This window comes from Malaya genurostris, chromosome 2 (genome assembly GCF_030247185.1).
Source record: "Malaya genurostris strain Urasoe2022 chromosome 2, Malgen_1.1, whole genome shotgun sequence".
NCBI lineage: Eukaryota > Metazoa > Arthropoda > Insecta > Diptera > Culicidae > Malaya > Malaya genurostris.
In genome coordinates this window covers 9,601,815-9,629,070 of record NC_080571.1, presented here as the reverse complement: position 1 = coordinate 9,629,070, position 27,256 = coordinate 9,601,815, and the positions used below count along the sequence as shown (strand labels likewise).

The 27,256-nt window shown below is 36.1% G+C and overlaps 4 protein-coding genes across 4 annotated transcripts; 3 read left to right on the top strand and 1 right to left on the bottom strand.

Moving 5' to 3' along the window:
• Window positions 1–10,389: 10,389 nt before the first annotated feature.
• Window positions 10,390–11,274, top strand: LOC131429522 (keratin, type II cytoskeletal 68 kDa, component IB-like). Its single transcript, XM_058593692.1, has 3 exons — window positions 10,390–10,549; window positions 10,651–10,845; window positions 10,920–11,274. The coding sequence occupies exons 1-3, from the start codon at window positions 10,480–10,482 to the stop codon at window positions 11,039–11,041; spliced, it is 387 nt and encodes a 128-aa protein (XP_058449675.1). The 5' UTR covers window positions 10,390–10,479; the 3' UTR covers window positions 11,042–11,274.
• Window positions 11,275–12,782: 1,508 nt separating this feature from the next.
• On the bottom strand, window positions 12,783–13,780 carry LOC131432307 (uncharacterized). Its single transcript, XM_058598508.1, has 2 exons — window positions 13,638–13,780; window positions 12,783–13,584 (listed from the first exon to the last, which is right to left on the bottom strand). The coding sequence occupies exons 1-2, from the start codon at window positions 13,702–13,704 to the stop codon at window positions 13,022–13,024; spliced, it is 630 nt and encodes a 209-aa protein (XP_058454491.1). The 5' UTR covers window positions 13,705–13,780; the 3' UTR covers window positions 12,783–13,021.
• Window positions 13,781–15,391: 1,611 nt separating this feature from the next.
• LOC131433083 (keratin, type I cytoskeletal 10-like) lies at window positions 15,392–15,763 on the top strand. Its single transcript, XM_058599859.1, has one exon. The coding sequence runs from the start codon at window positions 15,392–15,394 to the stop codon at window positions 15,761–15,763; it is 372 nt and encodes a 123-aa protein (XP_058455842.1).
• A 7,080-nt stretch (window positions 15,764–22,843) lies between these two features.
• Window positions 22,844–26,996, top strand: LOC131430176 (procollagen-lysine,2-oxoglutarate 5-dioxygenase). Its single transcript, XM_058594912.1, has 5 exons — window positions 22,844–23,234; window positions 24,404–24,492; window positions 24,549–26,267; window positions 26,329–26,480; window positions 26,543–26,996. The coding sequence occupies exons 1-5, from the start codon at window positions 23,159–23,161 to the stop codon at window positions 26,673–26,675; spliced, it is 2,169 nt and encodes a 722-aa protein (XP_058450895.1). The 5' UTR covers window positions 22,844–23,158; the 3' UTR covers window positions 26,676–26,996.
• The last annotated feature ends 260 nt before the right edge of the window (window positions 26,997–27,256 follow it).

Here is a 27,256-nt window from a genome sequence, read left to right as displayed (position 1 = left end):
TATCAGCTGGTGGTCGCTCAACTTTTCAATCGACGATCTGAACTCCTCCTCCAGGCCTGTACCCGGGATTTCGTTTCGGGAGGGGCAATAAGATAAAAAATATAATGTTACTGAAGAGTGCTTATGTACATGATTTTCGGTGCGCCATATATCTGCGTTTTTAACAGACACTTTAATCTTTTCCACTGGAACTTAAGTATTAAATAAAATTTGTAACTCTGACCGAGAGAAGGTTATTGATTTACATTTCTTAACGTTTACTGTCATACCATTTCAGTCGCACATGTCTAAGACCTAAGTCCATTTCTAGAGCACAAAATATCTCAAGACTTGTGATAGATTTTGAAAAAGTGGTCCGAGCTAGCTCCCTTACTTCCACTTCCAATCTCATAAAACCGTATCATGATCTTTCCGACCCATTGAGCCTCCCTTTCAGGCACTCGTGCCGCTTCGAAGCACGACTTCAATCCATTGTCGGGTAATCCTTTTGTCCAGCCAAACATGTACTCGAAGTGCACTTGCGTTCGTCGTACAGTCTTAAATCCTAAATAAGTATGTGCGTGATCCAGTTATTAAGTTTTGATACTGTTAACATTTTATCAAACATTTTTTTTTGTTTCTCTTACTGATTTCGGGAGGGGCCAGGGTTTAAAAATAAACGTTCGGCGTATTCTTACAATATAATTTTAATTGATTTCAATCCATACAATTCTCTTCTACTGAAGACTTTATGAAAAAAAAACACTAACAAAAATTTAAATAGAGCGTGCAAATCTCATTTAAACTATTGCATTATTCTTCAAATTCAAATGATCGCACAATCCCCTCAACAAGGTTCATATTATTCAAAGTATTTAGTTATATACATTCCAACAATTTATAGATACACTCTTAGAAAAAATGAAATTTACGCTTGACGTAAATTCAACTATGTCGTAATTTCTTCGTTGATGATGAAATATTACATCTATTAGCGTGTAAAAATAAATTTTGCATCTCTATCGATGTAAGCTTCAACTAAACGGTCTGTGAAGTTAATGATATGACTTATTTTTAAATGCTTTGAATTGTGAATGTAAGTCAATCGCGACGCCCCTTTTATGAGCATCTGTAAAGATGTAATTTTTTCTAAGTGTGTAGGTTTTTCGAAGTTTTACCTGAAAGCCCATAATTTCTCGATTGGATAAAGTTTCGGCATGTTCGTAGAATTGATATATTGAGGTACAAAAACAATATTGTTGTTTTAGTTACAATAAAATCCGACCAAACAGTCTCTAGCGACTTCCGATAGGTACTCGTCATTAGGTGCCAGTTGATGTCGCTGTATAAGATGAAAAGCTGAATCTGTATCGTTTTGCCTTTGCAAATCTGAACAGTTGCTTCTTCTGAACTTTTTCAGGATGGGCCAGGTTGAATATGGACTTCTAATCATGCATCTTGTTCGGGTCGTTTGGGATCTCGTCGCCTAAAGCAGTGCAACTTGGTTTTGTAAGCCATTGCCAGTGCATTTTGACAGTGCTGGTTTTAACCACCGCGTTCTGCTTATCGCTCCAGTTTGGTACCGTACGATTTTGTGTACGTGTAGTACGGCACGTTAAGTGGAATTTGCACAAAACAAATTAAAACATCCTCCGTCATCGTTTCCTTGATTGTGGATTTTCGTTTGTTCAAAAAGGAGTATGGAAAAAAATGTACTGAGTGAAAGAGGAAGAGACAAATCAAATCACTCGGTTCCACCGAAGAGGCGCTGAACGACTTTCCAAAACTTTATGTCAGCAAATGAATCTATGTATGAGGAATCAAAAATCCAGATACGTTGTTGCTTCAATGCTGGAAAATCATATATCTGACGATATGAAGGACTGGAACTGGATCCACATAAATCAGGACTGAAAAATAAAAATATATGCTCAAAAGTTGTATCTTCATGATAGCGCAAACCGTATATCGAAAAGTCTTGGTTTTGCGCAAAAATAAGTAAAAATAGGTATAGAATTCGCTCAAACTTTCGAAAATTTTTCCGAGGCCCGGAGGGCCGAATGACATATACCAATCGATTCAGCTCGACGAACTGAGCAAATGTCTGTGTGTGTGTGTGTGTGTGTATGTGTGTGTGTCCGTATGTGTGTTGTCAACTAAGAGGTCGAGATCTCAGAGATGGCTGGACCGATTTTCATCAAACTAGTCGCAAATGAAAGGTCTCCCCGTCACCCAAAACGCTATTGAATGGTTTTGAGATCGGATGTTTACTTTTTGAGTTATACAAAGTTTTATGTCAAAATTTTCAGTTTTTTGACAGTATCTGTCACAATTGACCTTGAAAACAGAATATGTTTTCAGACTTAGATTCCGCACGGTAATACCTATCCAACAAGCCATAGATTGTTAAAATCCGTCCATTTTTAACGGAGATATCGAAATTTTTCTGTAAGCGACTTTTCCCCCTATTCCAGCAGTAGGAGTTTTGAGCGCTGTATGACAAAGAAATGCTTGGGAGCAACGGAAAACACGATTTTTTATACTGTTACATACAATTGTTTCTAAGAACCAAAAGGATTGTGTACAGCATTCTTTTTCATGACATTTAGCCTCGGACCGATTTTGGCACGGCTCGTTTTTGGCAACATAATCGTTCGAATATGACATATATAAACCAGATGATGGCAGAATTTTTTTTAATTATTTTGTTTTAAACTACTTACAGCAATAAATGCTGGAACAACATAACATCCATATACCATTCGAATCAGTTCGTCGAGATCAGCAAATGCGTGTGTGACAAATAACTTCAATTAATTTTCTCGGAAAATTTCTTTCCTACAAATTCAGATTCATACGAAAAGTCGTATGCTCCCAAACAAAGTTCCTGCATTATGTTTGGTTCCGACCTCTGGTTTCGGAACTACAGGATGATATGTGAAACGAAATCAAAATTGTGTAACTCATTTTTCTTGAAGATGGCTGAACCGATCTAAGATGCAAATGAAATCTAAGAATCATCTAAGATTCAAATGAAAAGTTTCAAAGTTCTATAAAACATCTTGCTTTTCAGTCAGATCCAACTTCCGGTTTCGGGGATTGTATAAAAATGTCTATTCCACATAATTTAATCAGGTTTATCGGGTTAGCAGATTTGGATAGTCGATAAAAAAATTAACTTTTTTCAGTTTTAGTGGTATTCAGTTGTCGATCAGAAGGCACCTAAAAATTTAATTCGTGCTATGATCTCTCAAAGATGTCTTAACTGATTTTCAAATGTTTTGAAACAAATGTAAAGTGTACAGCTACTCAGGTGAATTTATCTGACTTCGGCCATACCGCTTTTAGAATTCCGGTTCCAGTATAAAATCGTTTCTCAAAGCTCAATCGTTTTCTCAAAAAAAGCCTAATCAAATTTCAGAAACAAAAATTTTAATTAAAACAAACTTATATACAAAAATTAATTATTTTATCCAATTATGACTTCCGGTTCTCGAATTACATGATGATGAATTTTTAAAATTCAAACCGATATAGAAGATGACAATCCCGAAAAGCTTCAAAGTTGAACTCAAAACTGTTGTAATTTATTCGTCATATGGCCATACGAATCGGTTTGGGTTATGCTGGTTCCTGAATACCGGCTCTGGAAGTACCTTAAATTACCGTAAACTCTAGAGTGGAACTTACATATCATGGCATGTTTAATCGATTATCACACTTCTAGATTCAAATTCGATCCGATTTGCATTTTCGACATTACAGAGTAATGAGTGATTAAAATCTCAAATTGTCGCTTAAAACGAGGGTCATTAAAATAATGTCATGAAAACTTAAACACCGAAGAATATTCATGCAAAAAACACATGCGGATTCATAAAAATAGGTATCATCTCACTGCTAGGTGGATTAAACACGTGTTTATATTATTAGTTTCTCTCATTTCGTTTGTTCGATGCCGTTTAGATTGACCACTGCAATCATCAAATGATTTTCTAGGTTTTACGTACTGGCATGATGTCTCAGATGATGGTAATGCATATTATTCCAATCAATCCGAATGCTTCTTCTCAAATCGGTCTCACTTCCGTTGAAATTGTTTGAATTTGCTGTTGAATCCTTTCCAAAACTCCTTATTCATATTCAAAAAAAGTCACGTTTCTACTACTGCTTTCATTTTCCAACAATTTTTGATGTTTTATCGTTATTTTTGTATCGTTTCAAGTCCTTACGGTGAAAATCAGGCAACGGTGTTGTAACAATATCAATTTAAATTAAATACTTCATCCAATTCGGTTTAGATTTAAAAACGACAGAAACCACAAAGAAATTGACGACACAATACAGGCTACTATAGTACAGACTAACAGTGATCATTTAAAATACATTACTACTATTACGTATTTCTGATATTAACTTATTACTTATTCCCAACTGCTATTTCATGTTTTGTATGTATACTTTCGAAGACAACATATATCAATATATGTAATCGATTTGGAACATATTTATAAAATAAATACATGCACTGTATTTGGCAATATGTAACGTAATCGCAATGCTAACATGAACAGTGAGACTAAAGTTTGTATTAGACATAATATTTCATTAAATGTAACATAAATTTGTTCAATTATTGATATCCGATCAATTTTCTATGCACTTTAAAATAGATAAAACTCATTCTTCTGCCTATCAAATGTATTTAACTGCATGACTGATTGAGATTTACATGTTTAGAAAGTAATTTTCACTTGCCGCTTTCACAGGGCTATCTAGAACGACTGCATGAATTTATATGTATCATGGAGGGGAGCGGGTCATTTCGCCGAAAGTCGTTTCGCCGAATGCCATTTCGCCGAAAGTCGTTTCGCCGGAAGCGGCGGCCTCTTGCATACAAATCTGTAACCGCCTCGTTTGCCCGGTCTACTCAAAGCTAGGTTTTTTTGCTTTTGTTAGGTCCGAACGAGCGGTAGCAAGGTCGGACAGCACACCAAAACGATGTGGCGTAGCCGCATTAGATGTTTTTTTTATTTTCACTTAATAAACGGAAAATATCACATACATTGGCCTGGTATATATACCTATGCAATTGCTTTGATGCTTAGTAGCTAATAGTCAACAAGTTTTTTTGGGAACTCCGTTCTGAGGTCATCTTTCATTAAATCAATTCCAATTACGATTTTAAGACGATTTCAGGATTCGGCGAAATGGAATTCGGCGAAATGGTCCATTCGGCAGAATGTCATTTGGCGAAATAACCCTTTCGGCGAAACGACCCTGATCCATCATGTAGATATGTGCTTCTGTGGATCAATGGATACACATACGCTCTTTGTGATCTAATAATTCTTAGTTCTTATCCCTGTCGTTATCAATCATTTATGTATTTTATTTCAATGATTTTCTAGCAATGTGATTTACTAATCGCACGAAAAATTTTGATGGATGCCTTTTGTTACAGCTAATTCAATAGAACTCTACAGGTTTTTTTCTAACTTTGTATGATAAAAAGGGTCGATCAGCCTTCTTGAACAATGAATAAGTTTTTTTCCTTAATTCTGCTTGTCACTAAACAAGAATAAAATGCGGTTTGAGGAGGACCCAAGCAATCGCTTGGTGTGTTTCAGATTAAATTAGTCGAATAAGAAAAAAAAAACGGTTTCTGCAGGCTAAATATGCGCAGTAAATTCAACTATTGATATTTGGAATTTGCTGCTATTTGAAGGTAATAATGTTGTCAGTGTTTTTAAAATCCAAATTTCAAATCAAATAATTTTTTTGGTAAGTCTGCGCTAAGTCAACCCATGTTTATTCAAAAGCATATTCCTTAACTTACGTTTTGCACCTATGCCACCCTGGTGTCCTTTTTGGGAAATTTTTTTAAATTAAACTGAACCCGGCGAACGACCGCAACTAGGTTAAAGCCGGGTATAAATAAACGATATAAAAAATTAAACTGAACTAGCGTATTACATAAACTAGACTAACGAGTGATGACCTCCATATTTAGGTAATTGTAAGATTGCTCAAAGTGTTGTCATAGTATCTTTGGTATTGCTCACTACCTATTTTTTACGATCAAGTTAAAGTTTGAGTAGATAACGATTCATTTACTACCCATTTAAAACTCAAAAAGTAATCGGTCATTTACCCAAAATTTTGAGTTAGCTCACAGAACAGAATTCGACAATGAGCGATTTCTCCTCAAAACAAAAGTGAAAAAGAAATTAAAAATGAAAAGAAAATTCAAATGTACTCGTATTGAGTTATAGGGAGTAATAGTAATAGTATAGGGAGTGCTAAAAAGGGAGTGTTTAAACAAATTTTCAATTTTGTCATCTGCCCAGTGATTGACCACTGTGCCCCTGTGACACAAACTTTTTGAATTCTTCTCTATTCTATAACAGGTTATCTCAAAAAGTAGACATGTTTTCTATTCAAGTCACCAATAGTCAGTATAACTGGGAAAGCACAAACAATTCGATATTAGAGCTCTTATGAAATATGAATCTTTGATAGGTGAATAGCATTATTTGTCAGTATGCATGCGTGAGACATTTCACATAGTTTGTTCATGCTGGTTTATTAAAAAAAGGAAAGACTGCTAATAATTTATAAGTCTGAAATGATAATTTTTAAATCGATTACTGAAATACCATTATAATTACATAGTTTGGTTCTTAATGCTGAAATACATCCGCTTAAAATATACAAAAGCCATGGTATTACATTCCTGTAGCGGAATTTGAATTACAAATTACATCTGATAACAATAATCAACTGCACAAGAAGGGCAAGTGGAAATGGGCGCTAGATATTTAAAATTATTCACAGTAAAAGATAACTTCGGCTGAAGTAATATTTGCAATACTTTCGTACATAAGATTAGTTCGAATCAGATCACAAAAAATTGGCTGACCTGACACGTTCCCCTAGTTGTTTGGAGATTTGTGCCTTGCTAAATCTGACTATATAATGTTACTCAGACTATTTTCGCAGCTAGCATCCTTGTACAATTCTTAAGGCAAGACACCGGCAACCAGGTCAGGTTTACCTAGTTCAGGGATATCAACACACCATATAAAGAAAGTGCAAAAGGAATTATTTTGTGGAATTACATTTATACGATGACAGATAATTGCGTTTCTTTGGATACACGCAATGCATGATATAAACAATGTGTTGTTATGTTGCCATGCCTAATACCACAGTTACAAACAAATTGGATTGATTGTTCCCCGGTAGTCTAATCTTCACTTAACAATAATTGGGTTAAAAAATAACAGTATATATTCACTTTTGGCTAGCGGTTCTAGCTGTTTTGCATAACACGTAAACACGCGATAACCTGGCACCGTGCGGTATCGCATAACCTCTGAACGTAAACATAATAAACAAGAATTCAAATTCTCGATAGGGACACTCACCGCTGTAACAGCGTCTAGCATAGGACTCTGGTTCGTAAATGACCCTGACACCGAGACAAAGCACAAAAATTTAGTCGAAAATGAAGAATACTCTTCCGTTTTCCTCGCGGACCATCTCGACATACTGACGCTTAGGGTTAGGGTAGGGACACGGGTAGCGATTACTGATACACTCATCTTTACGGTTTCCGTTTGTTTATTTCTACTATTCTCAAGTTTGTTCATCTTTCACGCATCAGGGACTGCCGGTACGTATTGAAGCAAAACTGGTTTTACGAAAAACCTGTCTTCTGCAAGACGCCAACCAAACCATTGTACCTTTCTGTGGTATCATACATTTTCGGTGAGCTGTTATGAGAGGTGGTGCGGTGCTAAAACATGACCCGGGAAAACCCCACACATTCTACAAGGCTATTTCCTATCAACGGATCACGATAACAAGTCGCGTTGGTATGATGCTTCCGACAGGCTGATCCGGTGCGTAGACCTTATATTTGCGCTGAATGACGGATCGACGTAATAGGTGGGTACCAGGCCACGGAATGTTTGTGTGGAGTAAATCCCCTTTACAAAAATCAAGTTGGCTCATTTTTGGGGATTTTCTCATCGGAGAAACTCTCGGGTTTGGTATCGGTTATATTGCACAGAGCACAACTGCGGACGCGGATGTATATTCTTCGATACGAAATATCGTTGTGAAAACAGGTAAAAATCCAACTCGGTAAATGGTATTGTTGTTTAACGCCAAATATCATTATTGAATTGACTTCCATTCGAATTTGGAAGTTGCATTGGTTAAAATACACTTCTTTAATTAAACGTTTATGGGAATCCTTTAAGTTAGGAAGCACTCGAAAAGAATTCCTTTTGATTTCTCATCAAATACGATTTTTTAAATTATAAATAAATGACGCCGCGTGTCCACAGACTAAATCCAAACAACAGAAAGAAATGGGCGTTCACGAATAATAATTTTATGCAAAGTAATTTTTTTAAATTCTGATCACATTGAATCCACATGATAGTTCCAGAAAATTCATAAGTTAGTATTTCGAAACAAGGAAAATGCGTAGGTTTCAATGAATATAGTTTGCATGATATGAATTGAAGCAGGAAGATGCACTCTCTGATATCTTTTTCCAGTATAACAAACGAAAATTCGAAACAAAAATCTGTTATTTTACCACATTGGTAATGATTGAATGTGAAATTATTGATACTGAAGAGTATCCGCATGGTTTGAAAATTGCACGAATCAGACGATGCCTTGGTATTGAAAAACAATTGACATTTCTCAATATTATCGGTTCTCGATAAAATAATTGAAAAGCTGATTGTCATTAGTGGATTAAGGGATTATGCAAACTGTTTTACCACATGCTATCCACATGAAAATGGAATTTGTCGAGATTCAAGTGCATCAACTGCTGATGTCTACGACTCACCTAATGGAAGTTGACTTCGACTCGCTAGATAACAAAAGAACTTTGCTAAAAAAAATCTCGAGTTCTACAGATTTAGAAGCGTAGCGAAACTATTAAACGAAAGCTATCTGAGCAACTGTATGCAATATGCATCGATTGGTAAAAACAGAGGTGTGAATGGTTGCATAACTTCTGGTGTCCTGCAAGGAAGTAATTTTGGTCCAATTCTATTTTATTCTTCATAACTGATCTCGGTTTGCTAAGCTAGACAGGAAAAAATCGTTTGATTTACCAATGATATTTCTGTGTTCTAATCGGCAAATGATCCGTGTGGAAATACAACACCAGATAAACACGCCAAGATATTCAAAGTGTGCATTCTCCAAAGAGACGAATTTGTGCTCGTGATTCAATAGGAAATTACTGAGGTAATGGAATATGAATTTTTACGGTTGAGTTATTTTAGCATTTGACGTAGGACTACACGAATATGGTAAAAATTGCTCATCTTTTGTTACAAATGTATATTCAAGTTTCACATTACGGCAGACTGTTCCTTGATAGATTATTTTACTACTAAACCATCCATTTCAAGTAAAGTAAAATCTTATTAGTCCTATTGAAAGTGTTCTAGATTTTCTTTGACTTTCAACGAAACCTATAGCATAGCTACGAGTGCAAATCTGAGGGAGATGAAATTATCGAAAAAAATGTTTAAGTTGAGGTTTTATGCTTGTGAGAGATAGAGATTCAAAACTATAATCTTCTCTTCTCCCACAAGCTTTTCCCAGCCCAAAATAAGAAAATAAATGAACGCTACTAAAAAACCGTTATAAATAAGTCTCACGAGCTTCATGGCATCAAGGACCACTTTGTTCCAATTCGCGAAACACCAAGCCCAAGACAAAGTGAATTGGGAAAGCTGATGAAACAGATGACATTAGGCTGAATATGTAGCACGAATGCAAAGTGCAGTACCTGTGTATGAAAACAGGATGAAGCTTTATATGAAAATAAGCCGTATGAAATCATTTTTGTTATTGTTTTTGATACTTTGCCGATCTTTTCACCGAATCGGAAAATGTTCCATTACTGAATTAGAATTACATGGGTATTCTTAGAACCGAAATTATTTCGACGCCTTCAGAATTAAAATTACCATACGTTCTAATACTCGATAATACTATAAAACTCCATGTTTCATCAAACTATATCTTCTTGTTTTTTTTAAATAGTTATATAGTAATTCAGCTTTCTCAATGTGCAAACAAAACTAAGATGTCAGTGAATGCATGTAGTAGGTTGCATTAACTCTTTACCGTGGGATCGCCACCCAGACCCTACCGAACAGAAAAAGTCCCCTCGGGAGACATAAAAAATTGTGTGTATGCACCAGGCTATGAAGGGGAGACTGAAGTTTTAATTTGGTATCCAAAATCAACACACTACACATACGCGACTCCGGTTGCTGCAGGAAAACAGGTATACTGTCTTAGTTTACGCATCATCAGGTGTTGATTCGGGCATTTACATCTCCGGATATATAAAGCAGTCTGTCGCGAGATGCTCTGATATCATTGTCAACCGCGAAGCTGATAGTGTCAAGACCAGTTTTTAGTTCGAAATCGAACCAAACGAAAAATACGATGAAGATTGCATTCGCTGTTGCTGTTCTAATTAGCGTGCTGGCGGTTGCCAGTAGCGCTCCATATCAGAGTAAGTGTGTTTTGTTCGTTAAATGCACGATCGGAAGTGAGAAAAACAAGTGATAGAAACTTTACCGAACTAATGTGGAAATTTGGTTTTTCAAATTACAGTCGCCTATTTAATCCCAATGGAAGTACCAGTAACTCGAGTTGCCCGAGCTGCTCAATTCGGAGCTAGTGCTGCAAACGCTGGAGCTCAAAGTTTTAATCAGGGATTCGGAGGATTTGGAGGCGGGTTCTCTGGTAGTGCGGCGAATGCCGCTTCCCAATCCTTCTCCTCGGGCGGTGGCTTTGGAGGATTCCCTGGTAGGTTTCATCATTTTATCAAAGCCTTAGATTCAAGCTAACAGTTGAATGGTTTCTTCTAAAAATTTTAATAGGATTCAGTGGTAGCTCTGCAAATGCTGGTGCCCAGAGTTTCTCGAGTGGTGGTGGTTTCCCTGGATTCGGTGGATTCAGTGGATCCGCTGCCAATGCTGGTGCACAATCGTTTAGCGGTTGAATGTCCAATCAGCAAGTGATAATTAATGGCTAGACCCCGGATACTGCCCAGTTTGAGTATAAGGAATATGCGTAAATTTAGCTAGCTGTTGTGTATATGTAATTTACTTGATTGGCACAAGTTAGTTCGAATCAGTTACACACACATTAACTTATTAAACAACATCATGACACCGATAACACTTGTAACGGAAACTGAATGTGATAAATCGTTGTCCCCGAAAAAAGCTCAAATTAGTTGCGTAAATATATGTGAACATATCACGAAATCCTGAAACGCCACTCTTTACCAAACGTAGTTAGACGTATCACAGAGATTCCAAAATACCTCTATTATCGAAAAATTTAGTTTATTTTGTAAAATCATCTGTCATATAATCAAATTTTAACATAAAAAGCAACCAAAGTAACATTATTTGAATACATTAGAAGACGATATTGGTGAAAAAAATTGTTTTCATGAAAAGATTAACAGTTTATTGGACAAATTTTCAAACGTCCGCAAATCTTCAAATGCATCCAATGTGTGTAATCTAATTTTATTCAGTAACAGGAAATTAGTGAAGCAGTGTACCTCTATTTTAGGCGAGCAGGATTATGTCTTACGAAAGGTTGAAACCAACAGAAGATCCATTCGAACATGGTATAATTTTTTTCGCATTCTTTCAATTATCTTGAGATTTTGACACATGCACACTATCACACATACATAAACTGCACTCCTGGACGAACATTGTCGAATGATGCTCGGACCAATTTCCATTTGTCAAACTTTTAAGTGATTGCATCTCCTTTCTATATGACTAAGCTAATAAACCTAGACCAAAGTATTTTTTTTAGAAATTCGTATATTCGTTCTAAGCAAACGTTATATAAAAGAAAACAAACCACCAAAATGAATTGTTTGATGATTTTCAGTCGTTTTCATGGCGCTCATCAAATATAAATGAGGTTTTATAATGATTAAAGTTGAATTCCTTCATTCGACCCGGAACTAGTTCCCCTGGACCCCGTCAGTTAGCTTGTTTTATTCACCTATCCAATTTTGCCCTGGTCTTGAACCGACAAAAAGAAAGCTCAATTCAATGTAATGACATAAACTGTCATAAATGTACAACTGTGTTAGCACACAAACCAAATCGAAGGTTAATTTTAGTTGGTGTTTTGGTGAAGTCTTGAGGTATTGAATTTAGGTATATGTATTTTAACATCTGAACCTTCTTACGCAAGAACTGTTTGGAGGCAGGATAAAACTTATATCGATAATACTGTAAACTGGGTTAAATATTCCGGGTTTAGATTTTTTTTTTGAGAACTTCCTGAAGGGTACAAGGATCGTTGATAGAATTTCGAGACTTATTGAGATTTTCAATGAATCAACATTTTTTCGAATTGTTTACTTTAATGCTCCATGTACAAATTATGTACCCTTTTGCTGTTTTGCTTATAGTTTTATCAACACCTTTTTACTACTCTCAGTTCTCACTAGTTTGAAAAACATTCGGAATACGAAATTTTCGCATTTTGGCAGTCGAAGTATCCCCTAGTATGGAATATGGAGAACAAACCTCACGAAAACGAATGCAATAACAGTTTTGCTCTTTTTATTTCTTTGTTTTACTAAGATAAAGAGCTCCACCGATTCCAAATTTCGATGACGAATTTATATGTGTCGATACCTTTCCAAGATATTAAAACAATCTTATCAATGCATGAACATATTATAGTAAAACAGTGTTCAATTTCATAAATATCAACTCAATCAAACATACACTTTATTGAAGCTATCATCACAATTAGTTCAATTATACAACTTTCAACAAAGCATACACATAGGCTAGATCAGAATCGAATTTAGATCATTTCAGCCTTCGTATTTTAATAATGGAAGAAAATACCATTTTTAAATCAGTTCAACATCATTCAATTGAATATCCGACAAAACCAGTTTGGGCAGCTTCCACTCAGTGCCATTCAATGCTCAATGAACTCCAATCGGCAGACCGCCTCCTTGCGTGAACGATTGGGAGCCCGCGTTGGCTGCACTTCCAGATAATCCACCACCAAGTCCGCCGGATGAGAATGTTTGGGTTCCAGCATTTGCCGCACTGCCACTTGCGCCACCACCAAGTCCTCCTTGGGTGAACGACTGTGATGCTGCATTAGCTGCTGATCCTGAGAATCCTCCGAAACCACCTGGGAATCCACCGCCTTGCGTGAATGACTGCGTTCCAGCATTAGCAGCACTACCACTCAGTCCGCCACCGAAACCTCCTTGCGAAAACGTTTGACTACCGGCATTGGCGGCACTTCCACTCAAGCCACCACCGAAACCACCCGGAAATCCACCGCCTTGGGTAAACGATTGAGAACCAGCATTAGCAGCCGATCCTGAAAGACCTCCGAAATGTCCTCCAAATCCTGGGAAGCCACCTCCTTGATTGAATGACTGTGCACCAGCATTGGCTGCGCTTCCTGATGCTCCTCCTATTCCAACATCTGCCGAACGAACCACTCTCAATGGAGCTTCCTCAAGGAAAATTACTGCAAGCATCAAGTGTTATTCAAACTTTTTTTTTAAATCAGAAGGTAATTACCATACGGGGCACAGCTGGCCACGACCAATGATGATGCCAACGCTAGAACACAGACAAACGATTTCATTTTGTGATCTACAAAACGATACAGGTCTCAAGAAAATCCGGATTGACAATGATCTCCGACGAGAAGTGGATGCTCATATTTATATATCTGCAAAGTTTCGTTTTATTACTCTTTCTGATGGCATCATCCAGCGCGAGAAGATAACTCGCCCAGTGGCACTGATGCTTCTTTCCACCACCCCGCATAAGTTGTTTTTGGAAACTTGTGCTAAGAACAGGCGATGTCCTCCAATCTGAAACATGCTATCACATAACAGGAGAAAAAACTCAGCAAGCTAGAATCCAGTTTTGAATAGGGGTTCCCATTCAATTTATAGCTCTTGCAATACCACACAATAAATGTATGATCCATTTGTCGATACGTGCTGTATCTAACAGTTATTGAAGATGAATGAGATATCTAGAAAAACTAAACAACCCTATTATATGTAAATACATTTCTCCTCGGTTGGGTTTCCGTTTTATGGTCAAATGATAAACCTAATGCGAGCTCACCGTCCGCAAGTCTGTCGGTTGTTGTTCTACGGATTTTAGTTTTTTGAATAGCATTCATATTGGTGTTTTATATATAAGAGAAGAAAGAGTTCTGAAGAGCTTCAGATTAAGAAAATATGAGAAATGTACTAGAGCAACGAGGATAAGTTGGTGATTTGGTGCACAATTGTTTCAGATGTACTCAAAGTTGTTCTACAATGATTTTTAGGTAGTATTGTGAAACTTAACAGTGATAAGTTGCACAGCCAATTTAAATATGCTTAAACATATTTCTAAACATATCTAACATTAATAACAATACTAGAATAATTGTAAAACATCTTGAAATTTAAATAAGTTACATTTGCTACTTGGGCTCCTGGTGTCATACAATCAGCCTCAACGTAACAAAAGATTCTTAGAAGATTCGTAGCTTTAGCCATGAAATTGTCCTGTATGTAAAAAATCGCCTACGAATTGGAATCTGGTCACATTATTTTAAACTAGAATCAATATTTATGGAAGAACATATCGGTATTTTTAGAGTTTTTTTTTGTATATCTGAAAACAAAGCGAAGTCCTAGTATTACATTCCAGGTCGGGCCCGAACATATGATAACTGGCTTGTAAAATCAGTACCCTACACATTGAGTAGCCAACTCGAGATTATCGTTATTGAGTGTAAAAATCTGTATTAATACTGATACCTAGGTATACCTAGCAGCGTTGGTAACGACAGCTATCAAAACAAATCAATAAGTTATAGAACAAGAATTCGAAATCACCTGTGGGATAACCACCGCTAATTGGTAAACTCTGAATCGTTTATGTTTGTCCATCTGTAAGACGGGAATTCCCTAGACCAATGCATTCTCGCATAAATCCAGTTACAGACTGGCATGTTGAAATCCTGATTCTGTTACAATAAAACAAGGTTACAAGTTACAGGAGGATTATCTCTTCGGTGGTAAATTATTACTGCGCGGAACTCGTTAAACCGCTTAGGATGAAGTAAGAAAGGAACACTTAATACAAAACAACGATGACGCTCGAAGACCGGTGAAAACGATAAGAATAAACTCACACTTAATAAAAATCTATGGTTGACTTAAACGCGTGGACCAGTATAAAAGATTGGCAATTTTCAGACCGAAGCATCAGAATCAGTTCAACTCTACTCAATATTGAAAGTAACGTAATTTTCGAAAATAGAAATGAAGTCCTTCGCTTGCTTGGTGCTGGTTAGTTTAGTCGCAGCTGCCAGCTGTGCACCACAATTCGGTTTTGGTGCTTCCGGATCGGCAGCAAACGCTGGTGCTCAGTCATTCAACCAGGGTGGTGGCGGTTTCGGACATGGCGGTTTTGGTGGTGGATTGTCCGGATCGGCAGCTAGCGCTGGATCACAATCGTTCACCCAGGGAGGTGGATTCTCTCCCTATGGTGGCGGTTTCGGAGGATCTGGATCTGCTGCCAACGCCGGAGCGCAGAGTTTCACTCAGGGAGGAGGTTTCGGACCCGGAGGTTTCGGTCACGGAGGATTTAGCGGATCGGCGGCCAACGCTGGATCGCAATCATTCAGCGGTTGATTTACTATAACCGAAAGTCATTATCTAATTAAGAGTGCTGTCTAATGAATAAACGGTTGAATTGATTTGGAAAAGAGCAAAACCGATTACTCCGACTGATAAAAACATTGAGTACCGAAGCTGTGGCTCAGTTTAGTGTTTGCCAATCGAATAAAGAATTTTAACAATAAACAATGATAACATAATTGAATTCCGATACTCAAATATTAATTCGATACATCATTTTCGAACGATAAATGGTGGCTTAGAAAGTATGGCAAAGGCATTATAGGTCATTTGTCGTAAAATCGAATGGTCGAAGCAGTTGTTCTGTGCACTGAAATTTGATTGCAACTATGTGATTGTGATTGATCATAGTTGCTAATTTGAAAACTGGATTTCCACAAAAAAATATTCCTTTTAGCATCTGAAATGCTAAAAACCCTGTCATCAGCGAAAAATTCGTTGAATATGGTAACAGTGATTGGCGTCGTGCTCAACAAAAGTCTGAAAATAGGAGCATATACTTTCTTGAAGAAATTGTTTGTTTAATAACAAATTAATCTGTATTTAAGGTTATGGTTATGTTATAATTTGTGACATGAATTTTGGCTGATAACTTGCGACACGAATTCATTTAGATCGATTCGGTTAGTTCGCGTAAGCGGGCTTCAACGCTTACGTTGCATATCCGGCCACATTCTCGAAACCAACAGTATTGGGAATAATACATTTAAGCTTGATCATAGGTCGCTATCTGAAAAAATGTGCGGTTAGGATAAAATGCGATTTGTTGGTTACGTCACTTATACCATTATATATCCGAAAACCGGATGTGACAGCCGATTGATCTTCGATTTACAGTCCAAAAGCATATTTTAAACGAGCCCAAAGTGTATTACAATCGGTTTAGCCATCTTCAAGAAAGTTGAGCGGGATGAAAAAAGCGCTTTATCGGCTACGTCACTCATACCATTATATCTCCGGACCGGATGCGAGGGCCAATTGATCTTTCAAATTGATTCACAACATTAAAAATAGTTTTCCAATGAGCGTAAGTTTTTAGAAATCGGTTCAACCATCTCCGAGAAAATTGAGTGTAGAAAAATAAAATGTGTTTTGTCGGTACGTCACTTTTATGAATCTATGTTTGTTAAAATCGATTCAGAAATTTTCGAGAAAATTGGGCGGAGAGAAAAATGATTGAAAGAGGCACACTCAGACATTTTCCGATCTCGTCGAGCTGAGTCGAATGGTATATATCACATAGGGTTTTCCAGAGTTCCGATCAAAAGTCGGATTTTCTAATAATTATGTTACCTTTCTGCAGTGAAGGTAAAACAATTTACAAATTCATACCGTCTTTGAACCGAAGCAACACACACCAAATCACCAAATACACATACACTCAAGTCGGCAATGACCATTAATGGTTAAAATCGTGGTGAAGTAAAATAAATTAGTACACCCAAGTCTCTTTTTATGCGTTTTTTTACGCGATATTTTTTGTGAATTTTCATAGTTACGTGTTTTTATACGGTTTTTCCAAGTTATGTGATTTTCTAGTTTTGTCTTATAAATGTACGAAACGACGAGATCTGGTCTTATATTGATGTTTTTCGTGTCGATTTAACAATTCAGAGTCATGTCGTTTTCGCTTGTTGCTAAACCTAACCCAGTTTCAGTCAGTTTCGAACCCGATTCTTATATCGGGTTTGCTCACACTCCCGTTGCTAAGTGCGAACCCGACACAGTTTCGTGGAAAGCGTTTGTTTAATGAAGCTACCATCCGAAGAAGTAAAAAATTAACATGATGGATTTCCATCGGGTAGCTATAAGTGAAGCGCTCCAAAGTCAAAGTCCAAATTAGGTTGCATCAAGAGTACGAACATGTTTTTTATGTTATACTGGTTTAAACAAGGTAACACCAATGTATCTTCATAAAATAACTAGTTACGAAATAGTTATTTAGGTTTCTGAACACCACATCCTTTTGTCATATTGAATTAATTTTTAGTTTATAAGTTAATCCAAACATATCTTTAATCACAATTATGCTTCTAGATACTAGTTGAAAATAAGTTAATTTGACTTCAATAGTAGCAACCAGTAACTAGTTCTTATACCACTTAGCCCAACTATGTTGCCACAAGGGCACGAACAAGTTTTTTATGTTACACTGGTTTAAATAAGGTGACAGCAGTGTTTCTTTATAACATAAACATCTAACTAACTATCATTTGTGAGTTATAGTTACTCAATTCTAACATATCTTCAATCACAGCTATGCTTTTAGGTACAAGTTGAAAAAAGGTTTAAGCGAAACCACTATAAACACGTGTAAATCGTAACTGTGAATTGATATAGTAATAACATAGATTTTACAAGATCATAACATACAATTTCTGCATTGATTCAGATAGTTATCGGTTGGTTTTCGCAACATAATGATAACAAAAATGCAACCTAGAAAACTTTTGTTGGTTTGAATATGACAAACACAATATGGAGTCACAAGAAGTGCATGAAACATAAATAAAACCGCAATATAACTTGTTTCAAAACTACTTTTTAGTGAAAATAATGTAGGGCAGAATAGTCATTTGTGATCTATATGCACTATCGAAAACACGAAGAAAACAATATAGGGATTGAATATAGATTGTGATGATAATATGATTCTCTTGATATATGAATTCAAAATAATGAGAAATAACTCTACTTGTATTCATTTTGAGATTTCTGAACATAGGGTTATTTCGTTGTTTATTTTTCATATCTTCATTAACAGATATTGATGAAAGGCGCATAAAAAACAGTCAATTAAAATCGAATTCCGCTCGACAGTTTTAAAATTTTTGTGAAATTTGTACCTTGTATTAAGTTTGTGATTTCAAGTACTCCACTGACTTTTTATTGCTTATAGAGAAGTATTCTAGGTTCATTCAATGCTTGTATTGTCGATGGTGAATAAGTTTCATCTAGTTTACTTGTAAACGCAAGTGGTTAGATGTTAGTAACAATCACTCAAATTTCTAGTTGCAGGTCGTCAAATGGTGAGATAACTAAGTCCTCTCATGCCTCCCCGAGCGTCTATGATGACATTAGGTCAATATAACGGCGTCGACTGGGTGCTATCGCCTTCTGCGTTAGTAGCAGAATGAGAGGGTGCGAAATGGCTTGTAGGTTGAAGCCTACAAGTGCAGTGTTTATCATAGTATATTACAACATATAATTCTGTTGTTTATTACATCATATATTATTATTATTATTATTATTATTATTATTATTATTATTATTGTTATTATTAATATTATTATTATTATTATTATTATTATTATTATTATTATTATTATTATTATTATTATTATTATTATTATTATTATTATTATTATTATTCTTATTATTATTATTATTATTAGTATTATTAGAAGAGCGTAACTTACAATGCGACATTAACTGTTATATTGTATCATAGCATATTATTTCATATATTATCGTCTTACACTATTTTATGTTATTATATACTATGTTGTATGGTATTATACTGCATTGCATTATATCATATTATATTGTATTATATTATATTATATTATATTATATTATATTATATTATATTATATTATATTATATTGTATTCTATTATATTATGTTATATTGTATTGCATTATGTTGTATTATATTATATTACATATATTATATTATATTATATTATATTATAGGGTTTATTATGAGTAGTACTACGTTCCTCTGCGCAAAATATAAATTTGTTTTTCTTATAAGTTATCATTTTTAAAGCAACTTTTAACTAAATATCAAGGCCGTCACAAGGTGAGCTTGGTCCTCACTGGTTCCTGTTTCATGCCTACACGTGTGTCTGTGGTGACAATTGGTCGATGGAATGCGTTGATGGCAGAATGAGAGGATGAGAAATGACATATAAATTCAAGCAATATAATATCATAGCATATCGCAACATATCATTTTATTCATTCTATTATTTATTATATAATTAATCGTACTATATTATATTGTTTTTTATTATTATTTTCATTATTATATTTATTGTTATTATTATTAATTTGTCATCAATAATAATAATAACATATATTATTTTTATAGATGTGGATATTACTATTGTTATTAGAAGAGAAATATTTTACTTCCGGCAGTATTGCGAAGATAGAAGAGCGTAACTGACACTACATTAACTGTTATTTTATATAATATATTATAATATATTATATTATATTATATTGTATAACATTGTATTATATTATATTAAATTAAAATATATTATATTATATTATTTTGTAATCTATTATATCATTTTATGTTATATTAATTTTATTACACTATGTTTCATTGTATTTATCAATATAAAACATTTTGCACGGGGGCGTGAAGGGGAGGGAGCATCAGGGCATCGGACGAATTGATGACTAGACGAAGGATTGTGGATAGCCAGCCCAAGTCACTTGAAGGAAACTTGTTTCCTTCTGAAGGTTTGAAATAAGTCTGACGCGCCCTTCTCAAACAAACCATCAGGCGGGTTCAAGCATGTATAGCGATATGCTTCATCTATGCACTGGATATTATGGTTGGAAGAGCATCTTTTATTCCCGCGGAATGCGAGTAAGTGACTCTACTTACATATCCGCCCAACCCTTTTTGTTCGCTTTTGGGTAACAGCTATACTGCCCATACTCGCATATCAGTCCCATATCGATTTTCATCAACATTTTACTCTTAGAAATTGCAATAAAAGTTGAGGGTTTGTTCAGTAAAATGTGAAAAAAATTTCAACTCATGTCTGTCCCATATGCAAAATACTCGCATATCAGTCCCATTCAGTGCAAATTTCAATAATTTCATAATAATTAAAATAAAATTTTAATCGTCTTTTTCTAGACATGCCGATTTTCCAAATGGGACTGATATGCAAGTATGAGCAGTATAGTAAGAAGGTGAATGGATGAGTCATATCGGGGCTACTGTAAGTCTACCCGCATCCACTGGCAAGTCCTTGGTGGCTTCACTTCACATCACACATCACATCACATCACATCACATCACATCACATCACTCAAATTTCTAGTTGCAAACTAGTCACAAATAGATTATCCTAGCAAAAATTGTTACTTGGGCTTACAACCTAGGCTAAACAGCCAACATGCTGTTCCGATGTTCAGCTAGCCATATAGAGAATGAGGAAAAAAACATCCATGCAGTGAAGAACTCATTGTGTATACGAATGCCGTCGCAAGTAGAAAGTGTCAACTTATGGTAACTTTTCTTTTTGCCGGTTCGGATAGTAAATAGTAAAAGACCATTATCACTACTTTCCCACATACCAGAGACTCGGGTGATTCGCATTGATCAGATGCCTAAGCCCGACTCCTCTGGTAGAAGCTAAAAGTTAAATTACTAAAAGATTTCTGCTTGCTTAAATGACCCTCTGTCACGTCTCACCTTTCCGTTATATATATTCACATCCTTGCTCTATCTGAGAAAATGTTATTATTATATATTTCTAAACTTTCACCTATATTTTAGATTTGATAGGATGCTCAAAACAGAATATTTTGGCACCGATTCAGCCAAATATTCTTAGTTCTTTCCAAACACATTGTCAACACAAACGAATGCATGTTTGATCTTAAACCGTGCTTCGGGTGTGTCTCGATGCAAACACTGTCAAACAGTACTATGTAGTGAAAAAAATACTTACAAGGAATTCCATTAAAACAAATTCGACGCGTATTATGGATCGGTCGGGTCGGTTCCGGATACGGCACGGTAGGGTAACAGAGGTATTTTGTCCACTTCATATATTTTGGCCCACCTAACAAACTTTATGGATTTATTCGATGTTAAGTAACCCATGATGCATCCATTTGAAGCTAATCACATTAAATAACCTATTGCGAAAGAGTTTTTCGAATATATTACAACATTTGGTGGATATTTTCACAAAGTGGGCCAAAATAAAATCAATCCTAAAGTGGGCCAAAATTCCTCTGTTACCCTATAGTGTGCTATTACTGCTGTAATAGCAAGTCGTTAAATTAATATTCCCGATGTCAACATGAAATCGACGGATACAAAATACTGTTTCGGGATGCCTTGAAACCATACGGATGGATGATGATTGGATAGTGCTCTTCGCGGATAATTATGATGTGCTATTTCTATCGGCAATTGAGAAGATCGTGAAAGCATTCAAGACATTTGAAGTCTCAGTTTTGTTTGGTTCCGAAGGGTACTGCTGGCCAGACGTAGAATTGAAAAACAAGTATCTAAAACTGGGAGGTAAAGGTATTACATCTTTCAAAAGCTAAAATCACTAATAGAGGACACGGATCAGTTGTAGTACACGATTCCTCAAAATTTCGTGTATTTGTTACCCCATGGAAAAATATTAGATTCATATTTTTGCCGTTCTCAAAAATATCATAACCTACCATGCTATCATTGTGAAAACCGAAGGCCGGGTATTATATATCACTCGACTCAGTTCGTCGAGTCGATCACAGAGTCTCGGAAATTCAACTCACACATAAAACATACTTTCCATTGCTTTACAATCCAATTCCGAAGCAATATAATCATAGTACATTTTGAATCGATCTCTTGCAAAAGTAGCACATGAACACTTCTCATGACATGTGGTGAGAAAGTTTTACTCTACATCCATACCATAATTTTTCTGCTTGCCTTCTATTTGTGCTACATGATAAATAGTTAATTTTCAATTCTAATATCTGAGTTTACCCTAACATTACTTTTGTAACTACTTTAAAAAATGTTCGAATTTGAAATTAAGTAAATGATATGATGGCATTTTTTATAATTTTCTTATATTAAAGCACAATAAACGATACAATTACCAAATCGCATTCGAATAAAAAACATCATATCCGGTTATCATGCAATCTACCGCTCTCACATTTGTCGCGCTATTCCTTGCATACCACATTGCTTACAATCGCGTGCTGTAAGGAACGATACTGAAAATGAATCCGAATGACACAAATCATTCCAAAGCGTTCCAAAATAAACGCATCTTATGCATTTAATCATCGTGCTGTTTCGCACCGCTCTCTTATTTAATCTGTTGTTGTTCTCACTTTCTTTATAACATATGGTAAATATGCCCGAGTCGAGTAATTCTGTCGCGTACGCTATATTACTGCTGTACTAGCAACTCGTTTAATTGCTATTCCAGACGTCGACATCTGCGGTCGCAATTTTGATTTGCTTTGGATATTTTAGTCCATTGTAGTGTGTAGTGCTAGGTGAAGGTAATAAGTGAAGCGGAAGTCATTGAAAGCGTTTAAATTTCGATTGCATATTTAAAGTTTGTAACTTTTTGTTGAGTTTCAATGCTGCAACGCCAAGCGCAATTACTTTAGAATGTCGTGCAGAACGGTTGTGGTGCAATTCGTAATAGTATTAATAATCGCTCTATGTCGTCGATGCGTCGGTGAAGGTATGTTGGCGATAGGTTTCAAATTACATCTGGTATATTATTTTTACTGTAGCTGTAACATTCTGCGTTAAACTAACAGCATCATTCTGTCCAATTTCGTTTTGAAACGTGGAAGTGCCACCATTTTCAGATGAGAACATTTGATAAGATGATTCGTAACCATCTACCATGCGCTCGCGTTCTTTCATTCGTGCCGTGGTTGTGGAATAAACATAAGTTTTCCTCTGTTCTTTGGCTCATTTCTCATGTTTCCCTTATACAAATAATACTTATTGCAGTAGAAATCACGTATACGCATTTTTTCGACTGCCATCGCTGCCATGTGTTGAATCTCTCACATAAACAATGTTACAGAAAATCGCTGCACGATCTGCAGTTTGGAACTTCTAGAAACAAAAATGAGATCATGTGTTAGCGCTGATTTGATTATGTATTTTTATAGGAATGATGCGTAGAAGCAGTTAGGTTTCAATTTGGAATTGAAATTTGTTCTTGATTCATTTTGGGAAGCCACTTTTGTATAAAGCATATTTGATTGCGTCTCTCTATAGAAAAGATTTAGAATTGCAGGAAAACCGTCTCTGGACCGGAACCTTGCAAACCCATAGCATTGTATATCATTCGACTCAGCTCGACGAGATCGGAAATATTCTGCTTTTGATTGTGTGTATATGTGAGAGTGATTTTCAAAGCTTTTTCTTACCGCTCAATTTTTTCGGTTATGATTGAACCGTGTGTAAAAAGCTCGGGCTTGTTTGGAAGCTGTTATTTATTAATTTTTCAAGCTCGAATTTCAAATGACGGTTACTGCTCGTTTTCCAGATATATGGCATAAGTGACTTCAACGGCAAAATGCACCTTTTGTTCGCCGCTCGATTTTCTTGGAAATGGCAAACCCGATTTCAACGAGCTTAGGATCGTTTGAAAGTTACTAATTGTGCATTGATCAAATTCAAAGACCAAGTGGTTGTCACTTCTGGTTTCGGAGATGTAATGGTACATGTGACGTAACCGACAAGACGTACCTTTTTCTTCGCGTGTCAAAATTATCTCAATGAAAAAGAAAACAAAATCTATAATAATCGATAAACTATATTGAATAAATCTTCGTCGATAAGTTACATTTTGTTCGGAATTCAAGAATAAGTTCATGTTTTTATTTCTTTTAGATAAAAAACCTCTAGTGTTCACAGTTGCTAGCAACGAAACTGAAGGGTATAAGCGATACATTCGATCAGCGAATCACTATGGAATCGAGGTAGGCGATCAGCCCTAATTTCATATTTTTATCGTTTATGCTTTTATGTTTCTCAGGTAACGACACTTGGTCTAGGAAAGCAATGGCTTGGTGGCGATATGAAGCGGCTTGGTGGTGGTTACAAAATCAACCTGTTTCGGGATGCTCTGAAACCATACAAGATGGAAGATGATCGGATAGTACTCTTCACGGATAGCTATGATGTGCTATTTCTAGCATCAATAGAGAAGATTGTGGAAACATTTAAAACTTTGGAAGCCTCAGTTTTGTTTGGGTCTGAAGGATACTGCTGGCCAGACGAAGAGTTAAAAAGCAAGTATCCGAAACTAGAAGGTAGAGGTACTAGATTTCTTAATTCAGGAATGTTTATCGGGTACGCATCCAAGGTATATCAAATGCTGAAAACTCCAGTAAAGGATACGGATGATGATCAGTTATACTACACGAAAGTTTACCTAAATAAACAAATTAGAGAGGACCTGAATATAAAATTAGACCATACTGCTTTGTTGTTCCAGAACCTAAACGGCGTGGAAGAACAAGTTATTTTAGCATTGAACGCAGACAATAAAGAAGTGTATTTGAAAAATACAGAATACTCAACGGTACCTCTAGTACTTCACGGCAATGGACCAAGTAAGCTTACTTTGAACGGATTTGCTAATTATCTTGCGGGTGCATTTATTGACGGGGAGTGCAAAACAGTTACCGAAAATTTGCTGCAGTTAGATGAAGAAAATCTTCCCACGGTGATGCTGGCTCTATTTATAGAAAAAGCAACACCATTCATAGATGATTGGTTTGACAAAATTGCCAATCTCAATTATCCAATGTCAAAGATGCATCTTTTTATACACAATAACGTCCTGTACCACAAAGCCTCAATTGATCGTTTTATAGCCAGTTACAAAGATAAGTATCAATCGTTCCGAATGGTTGACTATAATGAAGATTTTGAAGAACTATCTGGAAGGTCACTAGCGGCACACCAATGCCTCAAGAGAAAGTGTGACTACTTATTCGTCGTTGATTCTGATGGACACATTGACCTGCCGGATACTCTTCGAAAACTTATTACCCTCAATAGAAATATTGTCAGTCCTATGATCAATCGTCCAGAAAAAGTTTGGAGCAATTTCTGGGGGGCCCTGAGTGCTCAAGGATTCTATGCACGTTCTACTGATTACATCGATATCGTAGGACAGAAGGTTATTGGAATATGGAATGTTCCCTACATATCTACTGTTTACCTTGTTAAAGCTGCAGTTCTTCCTGATGTCAACTACGAGCTTCCTAATACCGATCCGGACATGGCGTTTTGTTGGCATATGCGTAGTAAAGGAGTGTTTATGCATATAGTTAACACTAAAAATTTCGGCCATTTGATCGATGCAGAATACTATGACTCAAACCGAACCCATCCGGATTTCTACCAATTATTCAACAACAAATATGACTGGGAACAAAAGTATATTTCAAAAGAATACTACAAACAGCTAAAGGATGATTTTGTACCGCACCAACCCTGTCCGGATGTATATTGGTTCGCGGTGGGATCGGAAACGTTTTGTGATCACTTAAAGGATATCGTTGAAAATTTTGGGCAGTGGTCTGATGGTACTAATAATGACAAACGATTACAAGGTGGTTACGAAGCTGTTCCAACCAGAGACATTCACATGAATCAAGTCGGTCTGGAACAAGTTTGGTTGAAATTTCTACAACTATACGTAAGGCCGTTGCAAGAGAAAGTGTTTATTGGTTACTTTCATGATGTAAGTATTTGAAGTTACTGATATTTTGTGCAGTTAAATGATGTCAACAAAATAATTCTAGCCTCCGCGATCGCTAATGAACTTTGTCGTACGCTACAAACCAGACGAACAGCCATCGCTACGGCCACACCACGATTCCTCTACATACACCATCAATATAGCTTTGAACAATGCTGGAATTGATTACGAAGGGGGTGGATGTAAATTTTTGAGGTAATTCTGACTAGTTAATGTTGCTATTAAAGACATTTCAATCTGAATTTCTTTACTTTCAGATATAACTGTTCAGTAAAGGATACACGCAAAGGGTGGATGCTTATGCACCCCGGCCGGCTAACACACTTCCACGAGGGACTTACAACTACGAATGGAACTCGGTATATTATGATTTCATTTATAGATCCTTAAAGTGTTCGGATGAACGACCGAAGGAAGCTTACCGTTGCTGACAGTGACATATCGAAATCATATCGGAAAAGCAATAACATCTCGAATGCTCAGTTAGTTCTGTCACCAATGACATAGTTTTTAAAATCGAGTCATTATTGATTTGTGAAACGAATCTCATATATTTAGGAGATTTAGTGCTTAGTTTAATATTCGCTATTAATGTGCCATTTCAGTAAAGAGTTATTATATACACTTATGCATACGCTCTTCGTTTGACTGATTTCCGTAGAAAAAGCAACCCGATGTTTTTAATAAAAATCGCATGAATAACATTTTTAATTTAAACCTTTTTTTTCTGCATTCGAAATCCCAAAAACTTATCTGATTAAAAGTAAGTTTATGTCAAAAATGTTACTGATTTCGGACAGCAAGTAAGCGAAAATTCTACTGATGAGTGCGTACATTTTATATGTACTCGACGCCAATTCTTGACGTCTGATTGTACCGATTTCACGGGTGCATCGGCGAAGCCTGTCAAGTGTTCCGTAAGGAAACATCGATAATGTAAACCACGGTGCGAGACATAATCCTCTGATATT

Excerpts from the sequence above, each read along its gene's own strand:
- LOC131429522 (XM_058593692.1), top strand. The coding sequence starts at position 10,480 with ATGAAGATTGCATTCGCTGTTGCTGTTCTAATTAGCGTGCTGGCGGTT. Across the intron at positions 10,550-10,650 it reads CAGTAGCGCTCCATATCAGA|TCGCCTATTTAATCCCAATG; the intron begins GTAAGTGTGTTT and ends TTCAAATTACAG. Across the intron at positions 10,846-10,919 it reads TGGCTTTGGAGGATTCCCTG|GATTCAGTGGTAGCTCTGCA; the intron begins GTAGGTTTCATC and ends AAATTTTAATAG.
- LOC131433083 (XM_058599859.1), top strand. The coding sequence starts at position 15,392 with ATGAAGTCCTTCGCTTGCTTGGTGCTGGTTAGTTTAGTCGCAGCTGCC.
- LOC131430176 (XM_058594912.1), top strand. The coding sequence starts at position 23,159 with ATGTCGTGCAGAACGGTTGTGGTGCAATTCGTAATAGTATTAATAATC. Across the intron at positions 23,235-24,403 it reads TCGTCGATGCGTCGGTGAAG|ATAAAAAACCTCTAGTGTTC; the intron begins GTATGTTGGCGA and ends TATTTCTTTTAG. Across the intron at positions 24,493-24,548 it reads CGAATCACTATGGAATCGAG|GTAACGACACTTGGTCTAGG; the intron begins GTAGGCGATCAG and ends TATGTTTCTCAG.
- LOC131432307 (XM_058598508.1), bottom strand. The coding sequence starts at position 13,704 with ATGAAATCGTTTGTCTGTGTTCTAGCGTTGGCATCATCATTGGTCGTG. Across the intron at positions 13,585-13,637 it reads GGCCAGCTGTGCCCCGTATG|TAATTTTCCTTGAGGAAGCT; the intron begins GTAATTACCTTC and ends TGATGCTTGCAG.